At 40.7% G+C, this 21097-nt stretch overlaps 1 protein-coding gene across 4 annotated transcripts in view; it reads left to right on the forward strand.

The window, feature by feature from the left end:
• Nucleotides 1-1116: 1116 nt before the first annotated feature.
• Nucleotides 1117-21097, forward strand: part of LOC109112414 (interleukin-1 receptor accessory protein-like 1-B) — a 215856-nt gene continuing 195875 nt past the window's right edge. For all 4 annotated transcript variants that reach the window (XM_042766929.1, XM_042766931.1, XM_042766930.1 and 1 more), the window contains exons 1-2: nt 1117-1553; nt 19023-19122. In XM_042766929.1, coding sequence (XP_042622863.1) covers nt 19041-19122 — 82 coding nt within the window. In that variant the 5' untranslated portion in view covers nt 1117-1553; nt 19023-19040. The remainder of the gene's footprint in view (nt 1554-19022; nt 19123-21097) is intronic.

Below are 21097 nucleotides of genomic sequence, written 5' to 3' on the forward strand. Positions count from 1 at the left end.
CCATGGGTTATTTGTGGTTACCATAGTAACCATATTTTTTTGTCTTTATTTGTGGTAAAAACAATGCTTAGTTTTTTTTTTTTAACAGCTTCCACACATTTTCAAAACTTTGCCTCTTTTTTTTTCAAAACTTTTTTTAAAAAATCAAATAAATGAACTGAAAAAATGATGAATGATTCTTATCTTTTGTTGAATGATGAACTGCTTTATTAATATTATAAAAAAATCTTATAAGAAGAAATTATTTGTGAATGTACTTCAGCAGTAGGAAGATCGGGGCACTTTTGCCATTCATCTCTATTAAAAAGCCCCCCAATTCATCTGTTTACTCTTTTTTTTTATATATGTAGTATGCAAAATAGGGTGCATTTTTATAATACTTTAGATTTTTTTTCTTTTTAGTTTTTACTTTGCTCAAATTAAAACCCGAGCGAACTCCTGGTTTTGAACTCCACTCCAGCGCATCCTGTCTGTCTGGTTTTTCTGTGGATGTTTACGATTCTAGATGATGGAACCGATTAATTTGGCCGCAATCAAAGCCTCATTTGTCCGTCTTTTCATTTATTATGGAGTCACGTTTGTCCCGTGGCTCTGACACGGAGAGGACAGAGGGCCCACTCAGGCTCTGAGGGCTCTTTTCTTCGGTGTCGAAGCCCTTCATCGAAATTCCCCTCACAGAAGGGGCCTCAGAGGCCAGCGGCGTCCTGGAGGAATCTAACAAGAGCCATTCATGAGCCTCACGTTCCACACACACCAGGAACATCCCAGTCCAGCCATCAACCATCACAGCAGACTCGTGAGAGTCCTTGGAAATCTCACATCTGTGCGAGTTTGTTAGTGTACCCTGTGTTGGACGAAATCCAATCAAAATGTTAAAGTAAAATCACTCACTGGCTTCGTTCAGTGGCTCTGCAGTATCCCGGATCATTCTAAACATGAACATTCAATGTCCTGTTGATGCAAAGTGTGTGTGTGTGTGTGTGTGTGTGTGTGTCTCACCTGCATTATGGCTGCTGGAATCAGAAGATCTTCTCCATTGGGCGGCAGTGCGCGTCTGCATTTGTTAGGTGTGGTGAGCGAGGGCTCTCTCTCTCTCTCTCTCTCTCTCTCTCTCTCTCTCTCTCTCTCTCTCTCTGCTGTAGGGAGCTCCAGCGGAGTCCGGCGGTGTTCTGCTGTGTGTCTGAGCCGCTGGTGTGAGGCGCACTGCGGGCTGAAGGTGCGGGAGATGCTCCGCGATCCGCCGATGATGGAGATACTGCACCTGCTACAGAACACACACAATCACGAGAAAACACACGTTTAACTGATGCCTAATCTTCATCTTCGATTCGTCCTCCTCTTGATCCTCATCATCTGATCTCACTGTCAGTCCGATGATCACCTGCGCGCCACGAAGAGGATTAAACTCATGACAAATGCAGCTGATGTGGATTTTTCCTCCTGATTTCCTCAGAATCCCTTCATCTTTTATTGGTTTGGGAGAGCAGAAGACTGCTTCCTCAGACCCGATGGTTTCATTCGCTCTTTGCTGATATCTGGATCCATCTCTTTGGGTGAGACGATTCTAAATTTGGCACATTTATTCTCGCTCATTATCTGTAAAAGTTTGATGCCGAAATTCTTTTTAAATAAGAATTTAAATGTCTTGTTGTTCAGTCGCATCAGTGAAATTAATCAAATTAATCACCTCCAACGAAAATTAGAAAAACTTAAAAATAAATATAGCTATATTTCTTGTGAACAAATTGATTGATTTTTATGATTCATTTTACAAATCGCTGATTTGAAAGCGTAATATTATAAACACGATCGGGTTTATTTGACTCTGCTGTGAATGATTTTGTCTCTAATGCACTTTACACTGCAGCGATTTCTACAGTTCATGTAAAAATTAACGCACTAATGCGTTTAAATGAGTGTGTTTCTGCTTTAACTGTGTGTGTGTGTGTGTGTGTGTGTGTGTGTGAGAGAGAGAGAGAGAGAGAGAGCGAGAGAGAGACCAGAGTTGGACTGAAATCTTCGGTAATTTATTAGTGAAATTAGTTTTCATTCTTACAGACGTGTTTGCAGCATCTCAGAAATGACGCGATAGCGGGACAGAGCAGGTGTGTGTGTGTGTGTGTGTGTGTGTGAAAGAGAGAGAGAGAGGCGCGTTACATGAAGGATCATATCTGTCACCGCAGAGAGAGAGAGAGAGAGAGAGAGAGAGAGAGAGAGAGAAGAAAAATTATTCCAGTAAACGTAAAAAAACCCGAGTGAAATAAGGTTAATGTCTCTCAGGCCTGCACTTGAATATTAGCATTCAGATGATAAGTCAGCTTGTAGATTTTGTTTGTCTTGTATAATGTCTGTTCAGGCTGGTTTTTGTGGATGCTTCATTGGTTTGTGCAGCTGAAGTTGTTTGTGTTTTGGACGTAGTGGCTCTTTCTTAACAAAACTGCAGTTCCTCCATCATTTCAATGCTTTTCTTGTGTCATTTGGCCTTATTATAACCATCTGTTTGCTGAGAAACTGTTGCAAGATGTCAGATGGATCAGATTATTTAAACATGATGGGCAGGGAGAGAAGCACAGAAAGCACATTATTCATTCATCAAAATAGGATTTCTTCATGCTGTAAATTAACAGAGATTTGTTCATAAAAAAAGGATAAGATTCTGGTTTACGGTTTCAGAAATATAACTAATTTTCAGTTATCCTCTGTTTGTTTGTTTGTTTGTTTTTATGAACACATATGTGTTTGATTTTCCCTCCATTCAAACTCATTTTTTCCTTTCAGGTTTAAGGTTTAATTTTCAGTTGGTTTTCTCTGCCGTGAGGCCTGAAAACTGATCGGAGGTGTGGTGGAGCTTGTTTCTCAGATCTTAAATAGATGCCAATTACATGATTTCCTGCGATCTTGAGACTCGTCAGCCTCGGGCATGAACGCTCACTCCTGCGCAGCTCATTAATCTCACATTGATATCAAAATATCAGCGCTGTAAAGACCTCATCTTGTCAGATATGTAGCTTTTGGAAAGTTTAATGCAAACTATTTCAGTGAATTAATGAAGTTGAACATTAATATTTGGGTTGATGATGCATAACATGTTGGTGGACTAAATATGTCACTGTAGTTTTAGGTCCTATTCACCATTTCTTTTTAGTTTTTAATAATCGTGTTGCCTTCACTAGTTCATTTTACATGCTCCTGCAGTGTGACAAATGAAGTATTTTCCATTTTCATTTAATCTCTTAATTACTATGAGCTCATAAAAGCTGCATGTATAATAATTATAGAAGAATGAGCAAAGTGCTGTTTTCAAACATACCGCAGGATAACATCTATAAAACACGTCAGTGTTCAGTGTGAGGATTTATTTCAGGTGTTGAGGGCAGAAAGATGCTCCTGCGGTCCTGAGGGATGTTATTAATGATGGACTTCTCATCTTGATTTTTGGGAGTTCCCAGGCAACAGGGAACGTATTTAAATGTTAGGACAAAATGTTCTGAAAGTTATGTTAATGGAACATTCTTATAACTATTAATGTTTGATATATGTTCTCAGAACGTTGAGAGAAAACCATTTCGGAAAGTACTTATGATGTTTGTACTTTGATGAACATTCTAAGAAATGTTCATGTTGAAATCATGACACAATGTTTAAAAACAGATGTTTATAAAATGTTACATTTTGAGTACAAATGCAGTTAACAGAATGTGGCAAGAAACGTTTTTGTAACCTTTAAATAACATTCAAGTCACCAAAAGAAAACTGAACATTTTAACACTCTGAGAATATTAAAAATAAATTATATTATGTGTAAAAAAAGTAAGTAATATTGTTGGTAATGTTTATTTTGTAGTCATAACATTAAACATGAAAACTGAACATTTTAATATTCTTGTAATATTAAAAATAAACGTTCAAATAACATATTTTGGGAGAAAAATTTTGTAGAACATTGTCAGAAATATTTTTGTAACCTTAAAACAACGTAATTATCTCAACGCTTTAGAAACATTTAAAACAATGTTCCCACAAAGTTTTTAGTCTAAATTTGTTTCCTGGGTCGTTTTGCTCTATATTTCTCTATATTTCTTCACGTGTAACTAACGTAAAGCATTCCCCTGGCGGTCAGATTGCGATCCGGTCGCTGCGTAACCCACTGAGGGAACCAGTCTTCACGATTGCTCTGGATCTGTGGATGTGTTTCCAGCGTTCCTCTGTTTCTGAGGCTTGTGAGCGGCGCTGACGTCTCTGTGAGCTTCAGGGAATAGAAGCTCTTCCTGCTGATGATGGGATGAAATTTACTCTGGAGGAAAGCTAAGCCAAACTCTGATTTGACATTCATCTGGAAAGAAGGTGGCAGTAATCTCTCTGAAGCCGTGTGTGTGTGTGTGTGTTTTATAACGGTTGTCTGTTATTTTTAGACTTTGTGCTCATGGTCAGGTACTAACAGTAAGTGTGGGCTTTCTGCCTAATTCATGATGTTCCATGTAATTATAAAATGTTTTGTAGAAACCATCCTACATTTGATCTAATGTGCGTGTGTTTCATAGTAGTGAACATATGAACAAAAAATGAAAAACACCTTAGTTGTGAAATTTATAAATCACAAATGATCTTGAAACTGTGTGCAGCTGAATGGTTTTAGATCTCCACTTTGTAAACACCCCCTAATTAATGTCATTAGCTTATAATAGAGCACCAATCAACATCCAAATCCTTTACTTGAGAATGACGAGCAGCAATAATCGCTCAGATTTCCAAATAATTGCAATACTGTGACAAAAAAAGAAGAAAAAAGTATATCTGCTTAGAACCCAGCCTAAGAGCTTTCCCACGTCTGAGACTGTTTTATAAGCAGTGTTGGGGAAAGTTACTTTTAAAAGTAATGCATTACAATATTGCGTTACTCCAGAAAAAAGCAACTAATTGCATTACTTAGTTACATTTTATTGAAAGTAATGCTTTCTGTTACTTTTGTGTTACTTTTTGTCTCCTGAGCTGGGCTTTCTTATTTGTTTTTTTAATAACACAAACCCCAAAAGTTATATTTTTGGGCAACTGTAAGGGCCATTTGACATCAAACGTGACATGAATGAGGCTCAGGCTGAAGGAAGAGCCTCTGTCTCTGCGCTTAGTCCTGATTTCTCTCAACATGAGGACAGGAGAGCTGTCAGTGAAAAAATATTTTGTGTTACTTATTTGAAAAGGTAACTCAGAAACTTGTAAATTTAAAAGTAATGCGCTACTTTACTAGTTACTTGAAATAAAGTAATCTGACTACGTAAGTCACGTTACCCCCAACACTGCGTATGTTGGTGTGGATTTTAACGTACACACACTCTAAGATCAAATCTGCATGTTTTATAAATGAGGCCCCTGAAGTGTGTTTAGAGACAATGACTCAGATATTAAAGATAAATATTCAGTTTTTAAGAAGCTGGATGTGCGTGGAGAAGCTGCAGAGGAGCCTCTTTATGTCTCTGTCTTTGTACTATTGTCTCTCCTTTTACAATCGACTGAAGTAAAGTGAGTTTGGCTGCGATCCGTCGGCCAGCAGAGCCCACTGGAATCAGCCCACTATCGTCCCTCTCACAGAAAGCCGAAGCGTCTCTGAGTCACGGATGAGCTGGTGTAGGTGACCACGCATGAGTGGACTCTCGCATCCCATCAGCGCTGTGGGAAAGTGAGTCATCAGAAGGACTGTTCTGCGTGTTTCTCCATGTGTGGGGTTCACGCCTGGTTTCTCGCTCTGATCGTGGGAGATGTTCTGCTGGGTCTTCAGCTCAACATCACGGGACCTTCGGTCTTGTCTCAGGTCCATGCTTCATCCCACATGTAGTTCTTCCCACCAGGTTCACTTCCATATGAAGCTATCTGGTTCAGGGTATGTTGAACACCTGCCAGGATGCTTCTGTAGAATGTAGTGTTAAATATTCAGTGTTGTATTATATATATATATGCACACACACTATATTGCCAATGAACAGGTTTGACTACTTTAGTAATTTCCATGAGTACAAATCTTAGTGTTTAAGCATATAATGATATTCTAGGTAATTGTGTGCTTCTAATTTTATAGCAACAGTTTGGACAGGAGTATTTTTTATTCTTATATTGCTGTTGTTGTGTATTGTGAGCTTCCTTGTGGGAGAAATGATTTTTTGTGTTATTGTGTGAGTATTTGTGTGGTGTGGTGTTAATTTGGATGTAGACGTTGAGCAAAAAACTCATCACCAAACACCAGTGACTTGTACATATGAATACAGTCCTTTTAGACACTTCCCAAACTGTTGCAACAGAAATGGAAATACAATTTATAAATACATGAATTATGTTTCCATCTTTATTGCCACAGTTTTAGAAGTGCCTTCATCTGTTCTAAAAAAGGGAGATTCCTAATACTTTTGTTCATATAGTGTGTGTACAAGTCACTGGTGTTTGGTGGTGAGTTTTTGGCTCAAGGTCTGCATTTAAAGTCACCCAATATAATATATACTTCAAGAGCCTTAAAACCTTTTCCCTTCTGATGGGTGATACTGCTGTAGCTCAAAAAGTAGAGAATGGCACTGGCAACGCCAGGGTCTGAACTGAACTGTCCATTTGTCCAGAGGTTCTCCAAGGGTTCTGCTGCTTTTACAGTGTGCAAAATGTCCAAAAATGGTTTCTTTTGGGGTACAACAGCATGTCACCTGAACATAGTAGTGCTTTAAGGTATATATTACTACACTAATGCAGTCATATACACCTTTTAGGGGTATCAGATGTTTTCCTCTAAAGGCATGTGCTCCAGTGACGAGCTGTTGTATTGCCTAAATTTTTGCCTTTTTTGTGATTGTGTAACAGTACAGCAGTGAAGGGGTTTGTTGGGTCAGGACTCAGTATTGAGTGGTCTTCTGCTGTGGTGTTCATGGGTAATGTTTAGAGTCTTATGTGTGTAATTTTCTGGGGCATTAGGGTTAGTTTATAACTTTTGAACCATTTGGACATTATTTTATTGTCCTCTATGTGTTTGACATACTGTAGTCTGTTGAGAGTTTTCCAGCCCTGTTCCTGGAGCTCTACCAACACTGCACAGACGCTTTGATCAAACACACCTGATTCAGGTCTTCAGAGACTCAAAATGACTCAAATGATGTGATAAAGAGACACTCAGAATGTGCAGCGCTGGGGCTTCAGGAACAGACCTGAGAAACACTGTTCTAGATGATTGAAAATAGTTTATTTGCTTCAGCAAATGAAATCATCCTCAGTTTCAGCGGCAGATGCCAAACACGAATTTGTTTAGATTTTTGCAGTGATCTTGTGATAGATGGATGCAGTCGCTTTGAGCTGCAACGCTGCAGAATCCCCATCCTTTCCTCCTCCAGCCCTTCTCTGCTCGTATGTTGTCATCTGAGAAGGTGACGGTGATGTGGTCCAGAGCGTTTCACACATGTGATGTAAACTGTAGAAGCTGTAGAAATCTGTGCAGGTTATGTTTATTAAACCCATGAATCACAACATTCAAATCTGTGTTTGTGCTGCCGCTGACCCAGAGAGGGCAATTAATGTATATGAAACATCTTTCCAAAGTCTTTTATATTGTGAAAAAAAAGAAAAAAGTGACGTGACGTGACATACAGCCAAGTATGGTGACCCATACTCAGAATTCGTGCTCTGCATTTAACCCATCCAAAGTGCACACACACAGCAGTGAACACACACACACACACACTGTGAACACACACCCGGAGCTGTGGACATCATTTATGCTGCGGCGCCCGGAAAGCAGTTGGGGGTTCGGTGTCTTGCTCAAGGACACCTCAGTCATGGTGTTGCCGGCCTGAGATTCAAACCCACAACCTTAGAGTTAAACTCTCTAACCATTAGGCCACGACTTCCCCCTATTGTTATTGTAATCTGAAGTACAGCAGATATGATAAATAACCTTTCTGAAAGTGACGCTTCAAATAAAGATGTCTCAATTACAACGTAGCGCCAGCAGGTGGAGACAAGTGCCTTAAAAAACAGATTTGTTCAAAAAAAGTTGATTCTTTCAGGAAAGTGCTTTTTCTTTAGGAGCCAGTCATTTAATCAGTTGTTTAACTTTTTTTTTAAACAATTTGTTTAATATTAAATATAAATTTATAAATAGATTGCAGCAATTTTAATTTTGTCAGAACCTCTAGTAAATGACGTTATTTTGCTGTTGTCTATATTTTCAGAAACATGGTGCGAGAATCGTGATATCTATTTAAAAAAAAGGAATACAATTTAAAAATCAAGATTCTCCATTCTCAGTTTATCCAGAATCGTAAAGCTCTAGCTGTTCATTTATCCACAGGTAATGTAAACAAATTAATGACTTTAGAGGTCTTTTTCAACTGCTTACACACAGCATCTTTCCTTGTCACACAGTTTCTGAAAGCTGACACTCCAACAGCAGAAGCACACACCAAATCTACAAAACCATACACTAATTCTCAGCCTTGACTCGGTTTTCAATTTCATAAAACACTTTTTGCAAAATGCAACACACAATTCTCTATGTAACACACACAAATCTAACAGGAATTAATATTATGGCAAAGGTGTTTGCAAATGTTTACTTTTGAGATGTGTTTGTGAATGCAGTGCTTCATTTTGCAAGAGATGAGAGGCATTTTGTATTTTGTGTGCAATTCTTGAATTTGTGTGTTATGAAAAAGTTATGAAAAAGTTATTAAAAAAAGAGACTTTTGAAGTTTTAAGATTGTAAGTTGTTGAAAAAACTGTAATATAATCAAAAGAGCCAGTAGGTGGCAGCAAATTACTGTCTCAATGAGTGAGTCACTGAATCATTCATTCAGCCGATTTGTTCATACTGCTAATTCATTCAGAAGCAATGCAAGTGCTTTTTTGAATGGCTCACTGAATGATTTACTCACCTGATTCATTCAAAACGGCAGATTCAATCACTAATGAATCACCACTATGTGTTAATCAGAGACGTTCAACAGTTCTGCTGTGGCTTTGATTGCAACTATTTTCATTTGCAAAATTGAGAAAAACAGACAATATTGTGCCTAAAATGTAACACAATATTAACTTCTTGTTCATTGAACTGTTGTGAATTTTAGGCTTATATAACTGCATTTTATTAGACTCCATCACGCAGTCATGTTCATCAGTCGCTGCACAATGGACAGGTCTGGATGGGGCGGCTGCGTTACATGCCTTAACCATTTAACACATTATGCTTTCCAGAATTTATCGCACCAAATTTACATGTTAAATTGACAGCCCTATTGTGTTGATGAGGTATTAAGGTCAATCATGTATATTTACCCAGCGGTCATCCTCACGTGAAGAGAGACACTTTCTGGTTCTTCACTGAATGCTTAAACATTTATTCTATGAAGACCAGGAATGTTTTACCTCACAGAATCTAAACAAGACATAATGTGTTCGGTTTACTTGGGAAAAGATGTGAAGAGAAACGCTCTGTAATTTCCATACTTGCACAGAAAGAAGACGTATTCTCAGCATCACAGATAAGCAGCGGAAGTGAAAGGAGGGTTGGACGCATCTGTCCCGCTGCTGTAGGACACGTGCGAGTTGTGCTAAACGCAGAGCGTAATGGGCCGTAAAGCAGCACTAAGACTGAATTTCAATAGTGCTGTGTGTTTGGAAAGATTCGGGTTGGATTCTCTTATCTTTTATTAAACACACACTGGGCATCCTGACAGTAAAGAAGTGCCTCTCTCTGCAGCTCTTCTGCATGCGTTGAGCATCACGAGCGCATTCTCCGCCTCCAGAGTCTGACGCACAAATGCAGAATCACAGATCTTCATTATCATCTGCCTGTGTTTCCTTTTTTCCAGGCCACTGAGGAGCTGTCTGGTGTGTGTGTGTGTGTGTGTGTGTGTGTGTGTGTGTGTGTGTGTGTGTGTGTGTGTGTGTGTGTGTGTGTGTGTGTGAGTGTGTATTAAATGTTTGAGGGAGACACATCAGAATCACAGCATCCATACAGAACCAGCTCGGTCCTGAAAGCAGCCAATGAAAGCATCAAATCACAAACATATCAAGTGTCACTGATTGTAAAGAAAGAAACAAACACACTTTACTGTCAGTTTGTACCATTTTAAACATTAAACCAGCTGATCTAGCGTTGAACTTTTGGACGGGGATGTTCTCGTCTCCCTACTTCATTGTTTGACATGTACTCTTTTTGGTGTGAGCTAATTTAGTGAAATTCAGACATTTTGAGTGAACGAATACAGATGGATGGATATATATATATATATATAAAATATATATATATATATATATATATATATATATATATATATATATATATATATATATATATATAAATATGGATGAATGATGGATATACAGATGGATGAATGGATATATAGATGAATGATATATAGATGGATGAATGGATATATACTGTAGATGGATGAATGGATGGATATATACAGTAAATGGATGGATATATAGATGAATGGATGGATATAAAGATGGATGAATGGATATAAAAATTGAACAATAGATGCATATATAGATGGATGAATGGATGGATATATAGATGGATGAATGGATGGATGGATATATAGATGAATGGATGAATATATAGATGGATGAATGTGTATATAAATGGATGGATGGATGATAAATAGATGGATGAGTGGCTGTATAGATGGATGGATGGATATATAGATGGATGAATGGATATATAGATGGATGAATGGATATATAGATGGATGAATGGATGGATATATAGATGGATGAATGTGTATATAAATGGATGGATGGATATATAGATGGATGGATTTATGCATGGATGTTGATAAATATTAGTGTGGTGTAGCATACAGATGTCAGTTGGAGGGATTAATTATATACAAGTCCTTTTATGTTTCTGGAGATTAATGCTTCAGTCCAGATACTTTTACCATAAAGTCACATGATGCCACGACATACATGTAAAGACTGAGACAACAGATAAAGTGACGCTCACACAGAACATAACACAGTAACACACAAATTAACAAACACTGCATTATTTAATGTTAAGCATGCCAGTATCTGAAGTACATTTATACAGAAGTGACCTTGTGGTTCAGTGCTTGATTCCTGAGAGCCGTGTCCGTCCGCTGAGAGCAGCTCTTTAAATGTGTTTCTCTGATAGATCTCGGGAGCGTGAGACCCGTCTAACCGGATAGTATCAGGTGTGTTAGTCCGTGGTGAAGGCTCTTTAGCACTGGTCAGCAGGAGAAGGAACACGAGTCACTCAAACTCAATAAAGCTCTTCCTGACACAGACGGACAGCGCTGCGTAGTTCAGGATGTGTGTGGCTTTTGTTCAGAGGCAGTGATGTGAAATGAGCTTCGGATGCTATAAAGCACAGCTACAGTGGAGTTTCCGAGCGTTTTCTGGGAGAAACATCCACCGTGTGCGATGCTTGAGGGAGAGAGTGTTATTTGATGATTGCGTGTGAGGTAAGTCACGCGACAGATGTGTTCTCTGGAAAGCGCACTGCTTTATGATTCACACGCTCAATAACAAATTGTCTCTTTCTGGCACTCACTCTTCTTGTCTCTGAAATGACAAATGACAGTGATTTATTATTGTGTGAAACAGCAGATTTATTTACAGTTTGTATTTTAAAATAAATGGATTTGAATGAGTAAAAATGAAATAAAAGATTCAGTGTTTGAAAAGATGAGTAATCATCAGTCTCTTCTAACAGCACTGCAAACAGTCAAGTCACATTTATTTCTTTAGTGCTTTGTACAATACAGATTGTGTCAAAGCAGCTTCACAGTGATGAACGGGAAAATAGAGCCTGGTCTCATGAAATGCGTACAAATATTATGCCAAATACAAACAGAAAATAGTGCTATTGATACTCAGAAATGGACTTTACCGTGCATATGATACACATACTCCACACCCCTAATCCTACCCACTGCGTATCATATGCACACAAAATTATATTTATGCGTATAAATAATATGTCAAATAGAAACAAAAATTTGCACTTTCATGAGTAAGGATTGGAAAATAATAAAATCAATTCAGATTCAGATTGTGCTGAAAAGACAGTAGTGTCATTATTCAGCTCAATTCAGTTCAGATAGAGCTGTGCGATGAATCGTGCTTTAATCGTGATCACGATTTCTGATACTCTCAATTTATTAAGCACAATTGCTGGTCTGATTCTCACCTTCACTGGTTATTTATCCTTAAACAAGGTTCCCTTTCAAGGGAACTTCGAACTGCGTCCTCTAGGGGTCGCTATGGGGAACACCTCGTCGTGACCCGTGTCTGAAGCATACAAATGAAAAAACACCGACGAGTTGGCCGGCGACAGCCTCTGACGTCACTACCGGTGCTACTATAAAACAGGCATCGGGAAAACACGTCATTCTCTTCTTCGTCTTCACTGACTGTTTTGTTTGAAGCGTGCATCTGAAAGAACCGGTAAGTGCGCTCTTTCTCTGTCTATCATGGCGACTACTAGCAAGCGTTTAGACAATGTATGCATCCGTGTCGGCGTTATTTGACACCTGATGACACACACGATCTTTACGTGATTTGTTTGGGTAAAGAGCACGCACGCGATGTCTTTGAGGAGGCAATCTGCGTGCATTGCGAGCATTATTTCAAGAAAAAAGCTCCGCTCTCGTTCGTCTCTCTTTCCGAAAAAAAAAAAAAAAAAAAGGCAGCCATCTGCTTCCCGCGGTTCAGGACCCGCCGTTGCTGAGGCACGGAGGAGAATGAGCTCGTGAGAATTTCAGGTGGATCTGTCTGAATGGTTTAAAGAGGGACTTTACCTTTCGCGCTCAAAATGGCGGCTTACGAGAGAGAGCCTCGGGAGGATGATGTTATATCTTTAACACTTTCTGATACTGAGGTTAGTGCTCTGCTGGGTTTTTACCCAGGAAAAGCAGGAGATATTTTGAGGATGGTGAAGAAGCTGAGGCTGAACCTTCTCAATTCTCCTGCCCTGCGTATGTAGAGCTGTTGGAGTTTATGGATCGCACCTCGATGTGCGTTATCTTTCCGACCATAGCCCTCCAGCTCAGGTGAGCCTTCCATTTCTGCCTGATCTCCATACAGAGATCGAAAGGAAATGAAAGAGGCCGTTTTCTTCTCGCATCCATCGGTTTCAGCATAAGAGTTTTGCCGACATCGAGGCGATGTGCGAAAATGGCTATGAGAGGATGCCCCCTGCAGAAAGAGCTTTCATTCTGCGGGGGAGACATCCTCTCTTAATCTCCCTCCTTGCCATCTAAGCCCCTTCAAGCAATGCATCTTGCTTAAATGGCAAGGCATACGCAGCAGCAGGTCAGGCTGTGGCTTTATTACAAAATAAATGCTTCAAGCATATCAGACTGATCTGCTGAGAGACCTGGATAGAGGCGAAGGCCTTTTTCCTGATCAGGTAGCCGAGCTGCGCCGCACCACAGGCCTCTCTCCGGGCTACCAAGCAGGCCGCCTCTGCCAAGCGCAGGACTATGGCGGCCATGGTGGTGGTGGCGGAGAGACTTCTGTGGATGAACCTGGCAGACATCGGGAAGAAAGAAAAGGCTTTCTTCTCGATGCTCAGGTTTCGCCTTCTGAACTTTTCGGTATTTCCGTTGAGACGGTGATCGAGAAGTTCGGGGAGACGAAGGCGCACTCCGCTGCTTTCAGATCCTTCGTTCCACGAAGGTCCAGGTCTGAGCCCGAACAACATAGGGGTCCTGGCCTGTCTCGATCTGAGGATCAAAGACAGGCACAGAAGGCTAGTGTCGCGACTCGCGCTCCTCCCCCACCTGCGGGCAGGGTTAAGAGGAATTGTGGGTCACAAGGGGGTAAGCAGAACCTAAGGGATGTGATCCAGACGAGGCAGCGTTCTCGTCTGAGTCAGAGTGATACTGAGGTATCTACTCGTTCCCTTTAGGGATTTTTAACTTCTGCTTTTATCCTCCCCTTCCTAATTCCCCTGTAACCACCAGCTCTCCACCTGATCGAGGTTAGGTGGAAACCTCTAACGCATAACAGTCTCCTATGCTGGACCTATAATGTTTTTGGCTGGTTCTATGTTCATAGCAACCACCTTACTGATGGTCCGGACTAAAAGGAGGCCCCCCTTGAGCGGGGCTCCAGCGCAGGAGGGTGGGAGTATAAAAATAGGCCCTTTCTGTATATACTTATGTGTAAATTGCTGGTGGTTATGTGTCTACTAATAAGTTTTTTGATTTTCCTTTGCAGTGCTCAGTTACAGTGTTTACTAAACACTCGTCAGCACCAGCCATCCGGCTTCATGTTCCGGTATTAGGCGGCTGAGATCACAGGTTTCTGCGGGAGCCTCCTTGATCATCAGGCCTGGCACAGCACTGCAGGGAATTTCATGGATGTCCGGCCAGGTCACCCTGAGGGGTCTCCTGGCCGCTTAGGTGCTTTCGCATCCAGCGGGAAGTGAAGGTGGGCAGTTACAGAAGTCTTCTTGTATATGCTGCCTCAGGTGATGCTCCCCTCGCTAGAGGTTTATAAAATTTGAGCTTGCCTCTCCCGTGCGGTTCAGCGCCTCTGCGATGCTTAGGAACCTTTAGGTACACACGCTAAGTTCTGTGTACATTCTGAAAGCCACATGGTGGTCAGTGTGCACGTGAACACTTTGCGCACTTTCTAAAAATCCACATATTGGTAAGTGTGCACGCAAGACTCTGCGCACTTTCTGAAATCCTGTATGGTAAGGGTTACGCGCTCCGCCTCGTTCCCTTTCTTGAGATGATTAGACCTTGGTTCCTTGGGCTCCATTCAGCCAGTGTGTATTTGTTTATACACCTCAAGCATCGCTTCCCTCAACATGAGGGGCTATTCGGGCGATTCTCGTGGTAGTTTAGCAGCGCTCCACTTTTCCAAGAAGGGTTGCCTATGAGCGCGCTACTCTGGATTCAGGAGTTCTCCTCTCATATGAGACTGAGTTCACTGTTTTTCCCAGAGCGCTCCAGCATTATTTCCACAGATCGAGTTGATGACTCTCAAACATACTTTTTTGAGATGCACCATTCCATCTATGAGCTGCTCTATCAGAGTGCCACGAGAGCCCTTCCTTAGAACAGTATTTGAAAATCCATGATATGGTAAGTGTGCACGTGAAGTCTTTGCACACTTTCTGAAATCCACACTGTGGTAAGTTCGCACGCTAGTACTCTGCGTTCTTTATAAAATCCTATATGGTGAGGGCTTCGCGCGGTTGCTTCGTGCCCTTTCTTGAGCTGGTAAAAGCCCCGTTCATCTTGGGCGCCACTCCACGCATGTATCCTCGGATACCTATCTAAACAGGGTGTTGCTACTGGAGATCTGTTGAGACAGCTCCTTCAGCAAGCTTTTGCGGAAGCAAGCTGTAGCCCCTGTGTGACAGGCAAGACTTAGTGTAAAATGCTAGGTTCCTAGCTGTATCCCTTTAAAGGAATCTTTCCTGATTCCAAGCCTTTAGCTCTACCACCGGGCCGAGGCCCTAACAATTAAGTTGGGTATGTAGCTTAGGCCTTTGGCCGTAAGGGGTATTGTCACAGACAGCCGTCTAAACGTCCCGGGGGCAACTCCCATTGAAATGGTAGAGTTGGTACTTAGTGTTCGCCATGATTCTGGCCTGCACTCCCCTCAGCATGGCGGCGTGGGTATACTGTTCCCCATAGCGACCCCTAGAGGACGCAGTTCGAAGTTCCCTTGAAAGGGAACGTCTCAGGTTACGAATGTAATCATGGTTCCCTGAGTAGGGAACGAGACACTGCGTCCTCTAGCTCCCTGCCATGCTTCGGACGCAAGCTTCAGACAAAGAAGTGAATGACGTGTTTTCCCGATGCCTGTTTTATAGTCGCACCGGTAGTGACGTCAGAGGCTGTCGCCGGCCAACTCGTTGGTGTTTTTTCATTTGTATGCTTCAGACACGGGTCACGACGAGGTGTTCCCCATAGCGACCCCTAGAGGACGCAGTGTCTCGTTCCCTACTCAGGGAACCATGGTTACATTCGTAACCTGAGACGTTTTCTCTTAACTTGTTCCATTTTCTGCCCAGTATCTTTGTCATGTTATCTATTACAAATATCTAAACATTCCTAAATCAGTATACTGAAGATGCAAAATCTCTTTTCCTGGGAAATTCATTAAAATGAATAACCAATATCTGCCAGCGCGGTCAGAAAAAAAAAAAAAGATTAAAAATGTCATTATGTCATTGTAGATATTTGTACTGGAAAACAGTACAGACACACTGAGTGAGAAGAGCTTTTGCAGTCTGTTGGGTGTGTATGTATAATTCATAGTGTTTAGAGTAAGATTAGTGCGTGTGTGTGTGTGTGTGTGAAGGGTTACGGGCTCCGCTGACCTTCAGTCAAACACTTATCTGTCAGCGTGATTGTAACGTTCCTCATCTGAATAGAAACGGAGGATCACGTGTCTCTCTCTCTCTCACCTCTGCACTTGCGGATAATGCGAAACAGAATAATTCAGGGCGCAGCAGCTGAGGTTTTGCGTGGGTGAGCTGAAGGTAGAGAAGGAGGCTCTTGCTACAGTTTCTCTCAAATAGAAATGTTAATGACTGGCAAAGGCAGCTGGCACATCAATTTTTCATCCTGTTCCACAAACAGGAGAGAGAGACAGTGGAACCTCTAGACTCTTTCTCTTCTGTTTGGCACAGTTTCTAAATGCACAACAGAATTTGGCTGAATATAATAGGAGCTAAAAGAAGTGAAGACAAGCTAAAGAGGCAGAGAAGTGATCTGATGTTCTTCTCTCCTTCCTTTCCTGAGCCAGAGAGACAGGCAGAAAGCGAGAGGTGGTCTGTGAGTTATCCTAGAGATCTGCTCAGTGTTCCAGGCCATGTTTTTGGTTGGAAATCAGAATGGAGAAGTGCAGGTGGGACTAACGCATCAATCTGATGCCTGTCGCAACAATTACAATGCGATCGTTTCCCTGGAAACAACAGAAGGATGCTGTGCATATTCAAATGCTGCATGCATTTGACGCTCAGAACGTTATATTGTGGATGGTGAATTCTGTGGAATCGCTAAAGCCTTTAATCCATGTTAATGTGCTGCGCGTCTCTGATGCATTAGATGCGATCCTCAGATGATCTGCAGCCACACACACCGGAACCATGGGAAGCTATAAACTGTTACAGTAGGTTTGGCAAGCGGAGAACACACTTTATACTTTGGCTTTTGTGCAGTAAAGAGATGAGATGAAGAACTCAGAGATGTTTGCAGGATGAACCCAAACCAATACAAACCAGCCTGTAGAGTGTGTGAAGGGTTAACTTTGCGTGTTTTTCATGATGGTTCTTTTGTACTGTTGGGTTCGTTTGAGTTCTGGTGATTTACATTTAGTCATTTAGCAGATGCCTTTATCCAAAGTGATTTACAAATTCTTCTGTTCTCTCTCCATCTCTCAGTTCAAGCAGCTTTACTGGTACTTTAAAAGTACACTTTGCATTGCCAATGCATTAAAACGACAGAAAATAATGCAGAAGATTTGATCAGTTGGATTAGAGTCAGCAATATACAAGGAAAAAAATTAAAATGATGCATAAATTATATGTGTGTGTGTGTGTATATGTGTATGTGTGTGTGTGTATATTAGGGATGCATGATATTGGATTTTGGCCAATAGCCGATGACGATACCAGTATATTTCCTTTTGTTTGGAAACAACAGCAAGTCTCTCCTGTGCAGAAATTAAAAGCAAATAATTTTTTAATTTTGGTTAGTTTTTAACAAGAACTTATTTGATAAAATTAAATAAACAACAATGAAGTTCTTTTATAATGACAACCAAGTCCCTCCTGTGCAGAATTTATAAGCAAATTATATTCAATCGCTGCATTTTTTTTAAACAAATGCAGTGGTAACCTTAACATTTTATTTTAAGATTTAACATTTGTAAATGGTCTAAAGCAAGGGTTGTTTTAAAAGTTCTGAAAATCTTTTAGAGCTCATAATTTGTTTATAAAATTATTTAATTTAAGTGGCATGTTTGTGTTTTTTTCTTTCATGTAAGCTATAGCTTCTGAACTTTAAATCACAACATACTCATAGTCTTATGACATCAATTACTGCTTAATTTAATCAGAAACACAGTCTAAATATTATTTGTGTATTTTGTTTTCATTTTACCCGAAGTAGGCCAACAGCGCCCCCTACAGATTAAAAAACGCCTTACCGAGCAGGCGTTAGGACCCGGCTGCCGCTGCATGTACTATTACTGTTTACTCTATCACACAATGAACGCGTCATTCTGTACGTGCTTTCTCAGTTTAAATGCAGCGATCCGAAACAGTCAAATATAATCACTATTCAAGCAAAACCTTGCTTCAAGAATGACCCACACTGACGTGATCTAATCACTAGCACAGCCTGAGCACACGTGTGTTAACCCATTCCTCTTATCGGCAAGACATATTGGCATAATTTTTCATATTGGGCTGTTGCGATATTTACATTTAAATCCAGCATCGGCCGATTCCGATATTAGTCTGATAATATTGTGCATCCCTAATATATATATATATATATATATATATATATATATATATATATATATATATATATATATATATATATATATATATACACTCCTGTGTAATAACAACCATCTGTTCTTTCTTACATGTTATTGTCTCATTGTTTTTTCATAATTTGTCTCCATGAGGGTGTCCTGTTGGCGCGTGGATGTCATTTCAGGGCACGTCTGCAGATGTTTGCAGCATATGATGTATTCTGGCTGGAAATATTGAACAGGGAATCAGAAATCTGTGGCTTCGCTTTTGGCAGGCTCTGGGATTCTGTGGGAATTCTTGAACAAATGAGATGTGGACAGAGATGGACATCTGGTGTGTGTGTGTGTGTGTGTGTGTGTGTGTGCACTGCAGACCTGGCTGTGTACAGAGAGAGAGATAAACGCACATATAAACCAGAAGAGACTGAGGTCATAGATCAGGTGCTGCTGTCTGATGTGATGAAGAGCGCTGGATCAGACTGAGGAGTGTGACTTTGTGTTCTGTGTTTCTGCAGGAGACTCACGCGGTGAACATGAGATCTCGGGTTCCTCTGCAGATCCTGCTGTATGCCACAGTCATCAGAAGTCTGAAAGTGGTGTCCAAGCGCGGCTCAGGTAAGAAACACCTCACGTTCCTGCTTGTCTGCTGGCCGGATCATATCGTTTGACCGGCGTCTCATTCTAGTTTGTGATTCTGGAGACAGAAGTAAATCTCCTTCACTGGTTCTTTGCAGAAATTTGCAGGGTGTCTGGTTGGAAGTTTTTCTGAGTTTCTCGCTGTTCTCCTTTAGATCAGTGTGTTAGTTCTTGCTCAAGCTCTTGGCTTCTGTGTTCAGGATGTTCTTCTGAAAGTTTTCTCAAGGCATTAGGTTGTTGAAGTGTGTGTGTGTGTGTGTGTGTGTGTGTGTGTTCTGAACTTATTCACATCTGTGTCCATCAGACAGATGAGCTCCTCAACATGACAGTGTTTGGATTAGTTGTTGCTCTAATAATACTCTGTATTGATGTATTTTAATGTTCCTGTGTTGGTCAGGCTTGGTGAAGCCGATTTCTATGTATGTTCATGGATTTTGATTCTTTAAATTATACAGACAACATGGAAATGTACCTTTATAATAAAAGTTGTTTCTTTAATTGATTTGTGGATGGGAACCCTGTGTTTCTTGTTCTCAAACTGGCTTTAGTCCAAAGTTTAGTGCTTAGTTTAAAAGGGATTTTTTTTGTTTATAAATGTCCTGTTACCTTTAGAAGAAAAGTCATAATCTCATTTCCTGTATGTCTATCTGTTTCCTGTTGGTGCAAAAGAAATTTATTCAAAATGAGTGTTAGGGTTATGATTTAGTGTTTATTATAGGCTGTACCTAAAAGCAGTATAAGTTTTAGATAATTGGAGTGAGGACAATCTTGTAAAGTGAGGACATTTTGGCCAGTCCTCACTTTCTGATAGCCCTTTAAAGGCCTGTTTGAGGGTCAAGACTTGGTTTTAGGAGTCAGGTTTTAACTGGATAAAGAGTAGGTTTAGGATAAGGAGCTAGAGATTGCAAGTCAAGTCAAGTCACCTTTATTTATATAGTGCTTTATACAAAACAGATTGTGTCAAAGCAACTGAACAACATTAATTAGGACAACAGTATGTCAATAATGCAAAATGACAGTTAAAGGCAGTTCATCACTGAATTCAGTGATGTCATCATGCAGCTCAGTTCAGTTTAAATAGTATCTGTGCAATCATTTGCAATCAAGTCAAAGATATCGCTGTAAATGAAGTGTCGCCAACTAAGCAAGCCAGAGGCGACAGCGGCAAGGAACCAAAACTCCATCAGTGACAGAATGGAGAAAAAACCTTGGGAGAAACCAGGCTCAGTTGGGGGGCCAGTTCTCCTCTGACCAGACGAAACCAGCAGTTCGATTTCAGGCTGCGGCAAAGTCAGATTGTGCAGAAGAATCATCTGTTTTCCTGTGGTCTTGTCCCGGTGGTCATCTGAGACAAGGTCTTTACAGGGGATCTGTCTCTGGGGCTCTAGTCCTGGTCTCCGCTGTCTTTCAGGGCTGTAGAGGTCCTTTCTAGGTGCTGATCCACCATCTGGTCTGGATACGTACTGGATCTGGTGACTACAGTGACCTCGGAATAAGAGAGAAACAGACTAATATTAGCGTAGATGCCATTCTTCTAACGATGTAGCAAGTACATCGGGTGTTATGGGAAGTGTTCCCGGTTCCGGTTAACCTAATTAATGCAGCTTAAAAATCCTTTAACGGATTTGGATATTAGAAATGTGTTAGTGTGTTATGTGTAAGCCAGGTTAAAGAGATGGGTCTTTAATCTAGATTTAAGTGTGTCTCCCGAACAATGTTAGGTAGGTTATTCCAGAGTTTGGGCGCTAAATAGGAGAAGGATCTGCCACCTGCAGTTGATTTTGATATTGAAGGTATTATCAAGTTGCCAGAGTTTTGAGAACGCAGCTGACGTGGAGGACTATAATGTAACAAGAGTTCGTTCAAATACTGAAGTGCTAAACCATTCAGGGCTTTATAAGTAATAAGCAAGATTTTAAAATCTATACGATGTTTGATAGGGAGCCAGTGCAGT

This window comes from Cyprinus carpio, chromosome A11, assembly GCF_018340385.1.
Source record: "Cyprinus carpio isolate SPL01 chromosome A11, ASM1834038v1, whole genome shotgun sequence".
NCBI lineage: Eukaryota > Metazoa > Chordata > Actinopteri > Cypriniformes > Cyprinidae > Cyprinus > Cyprinus carpio.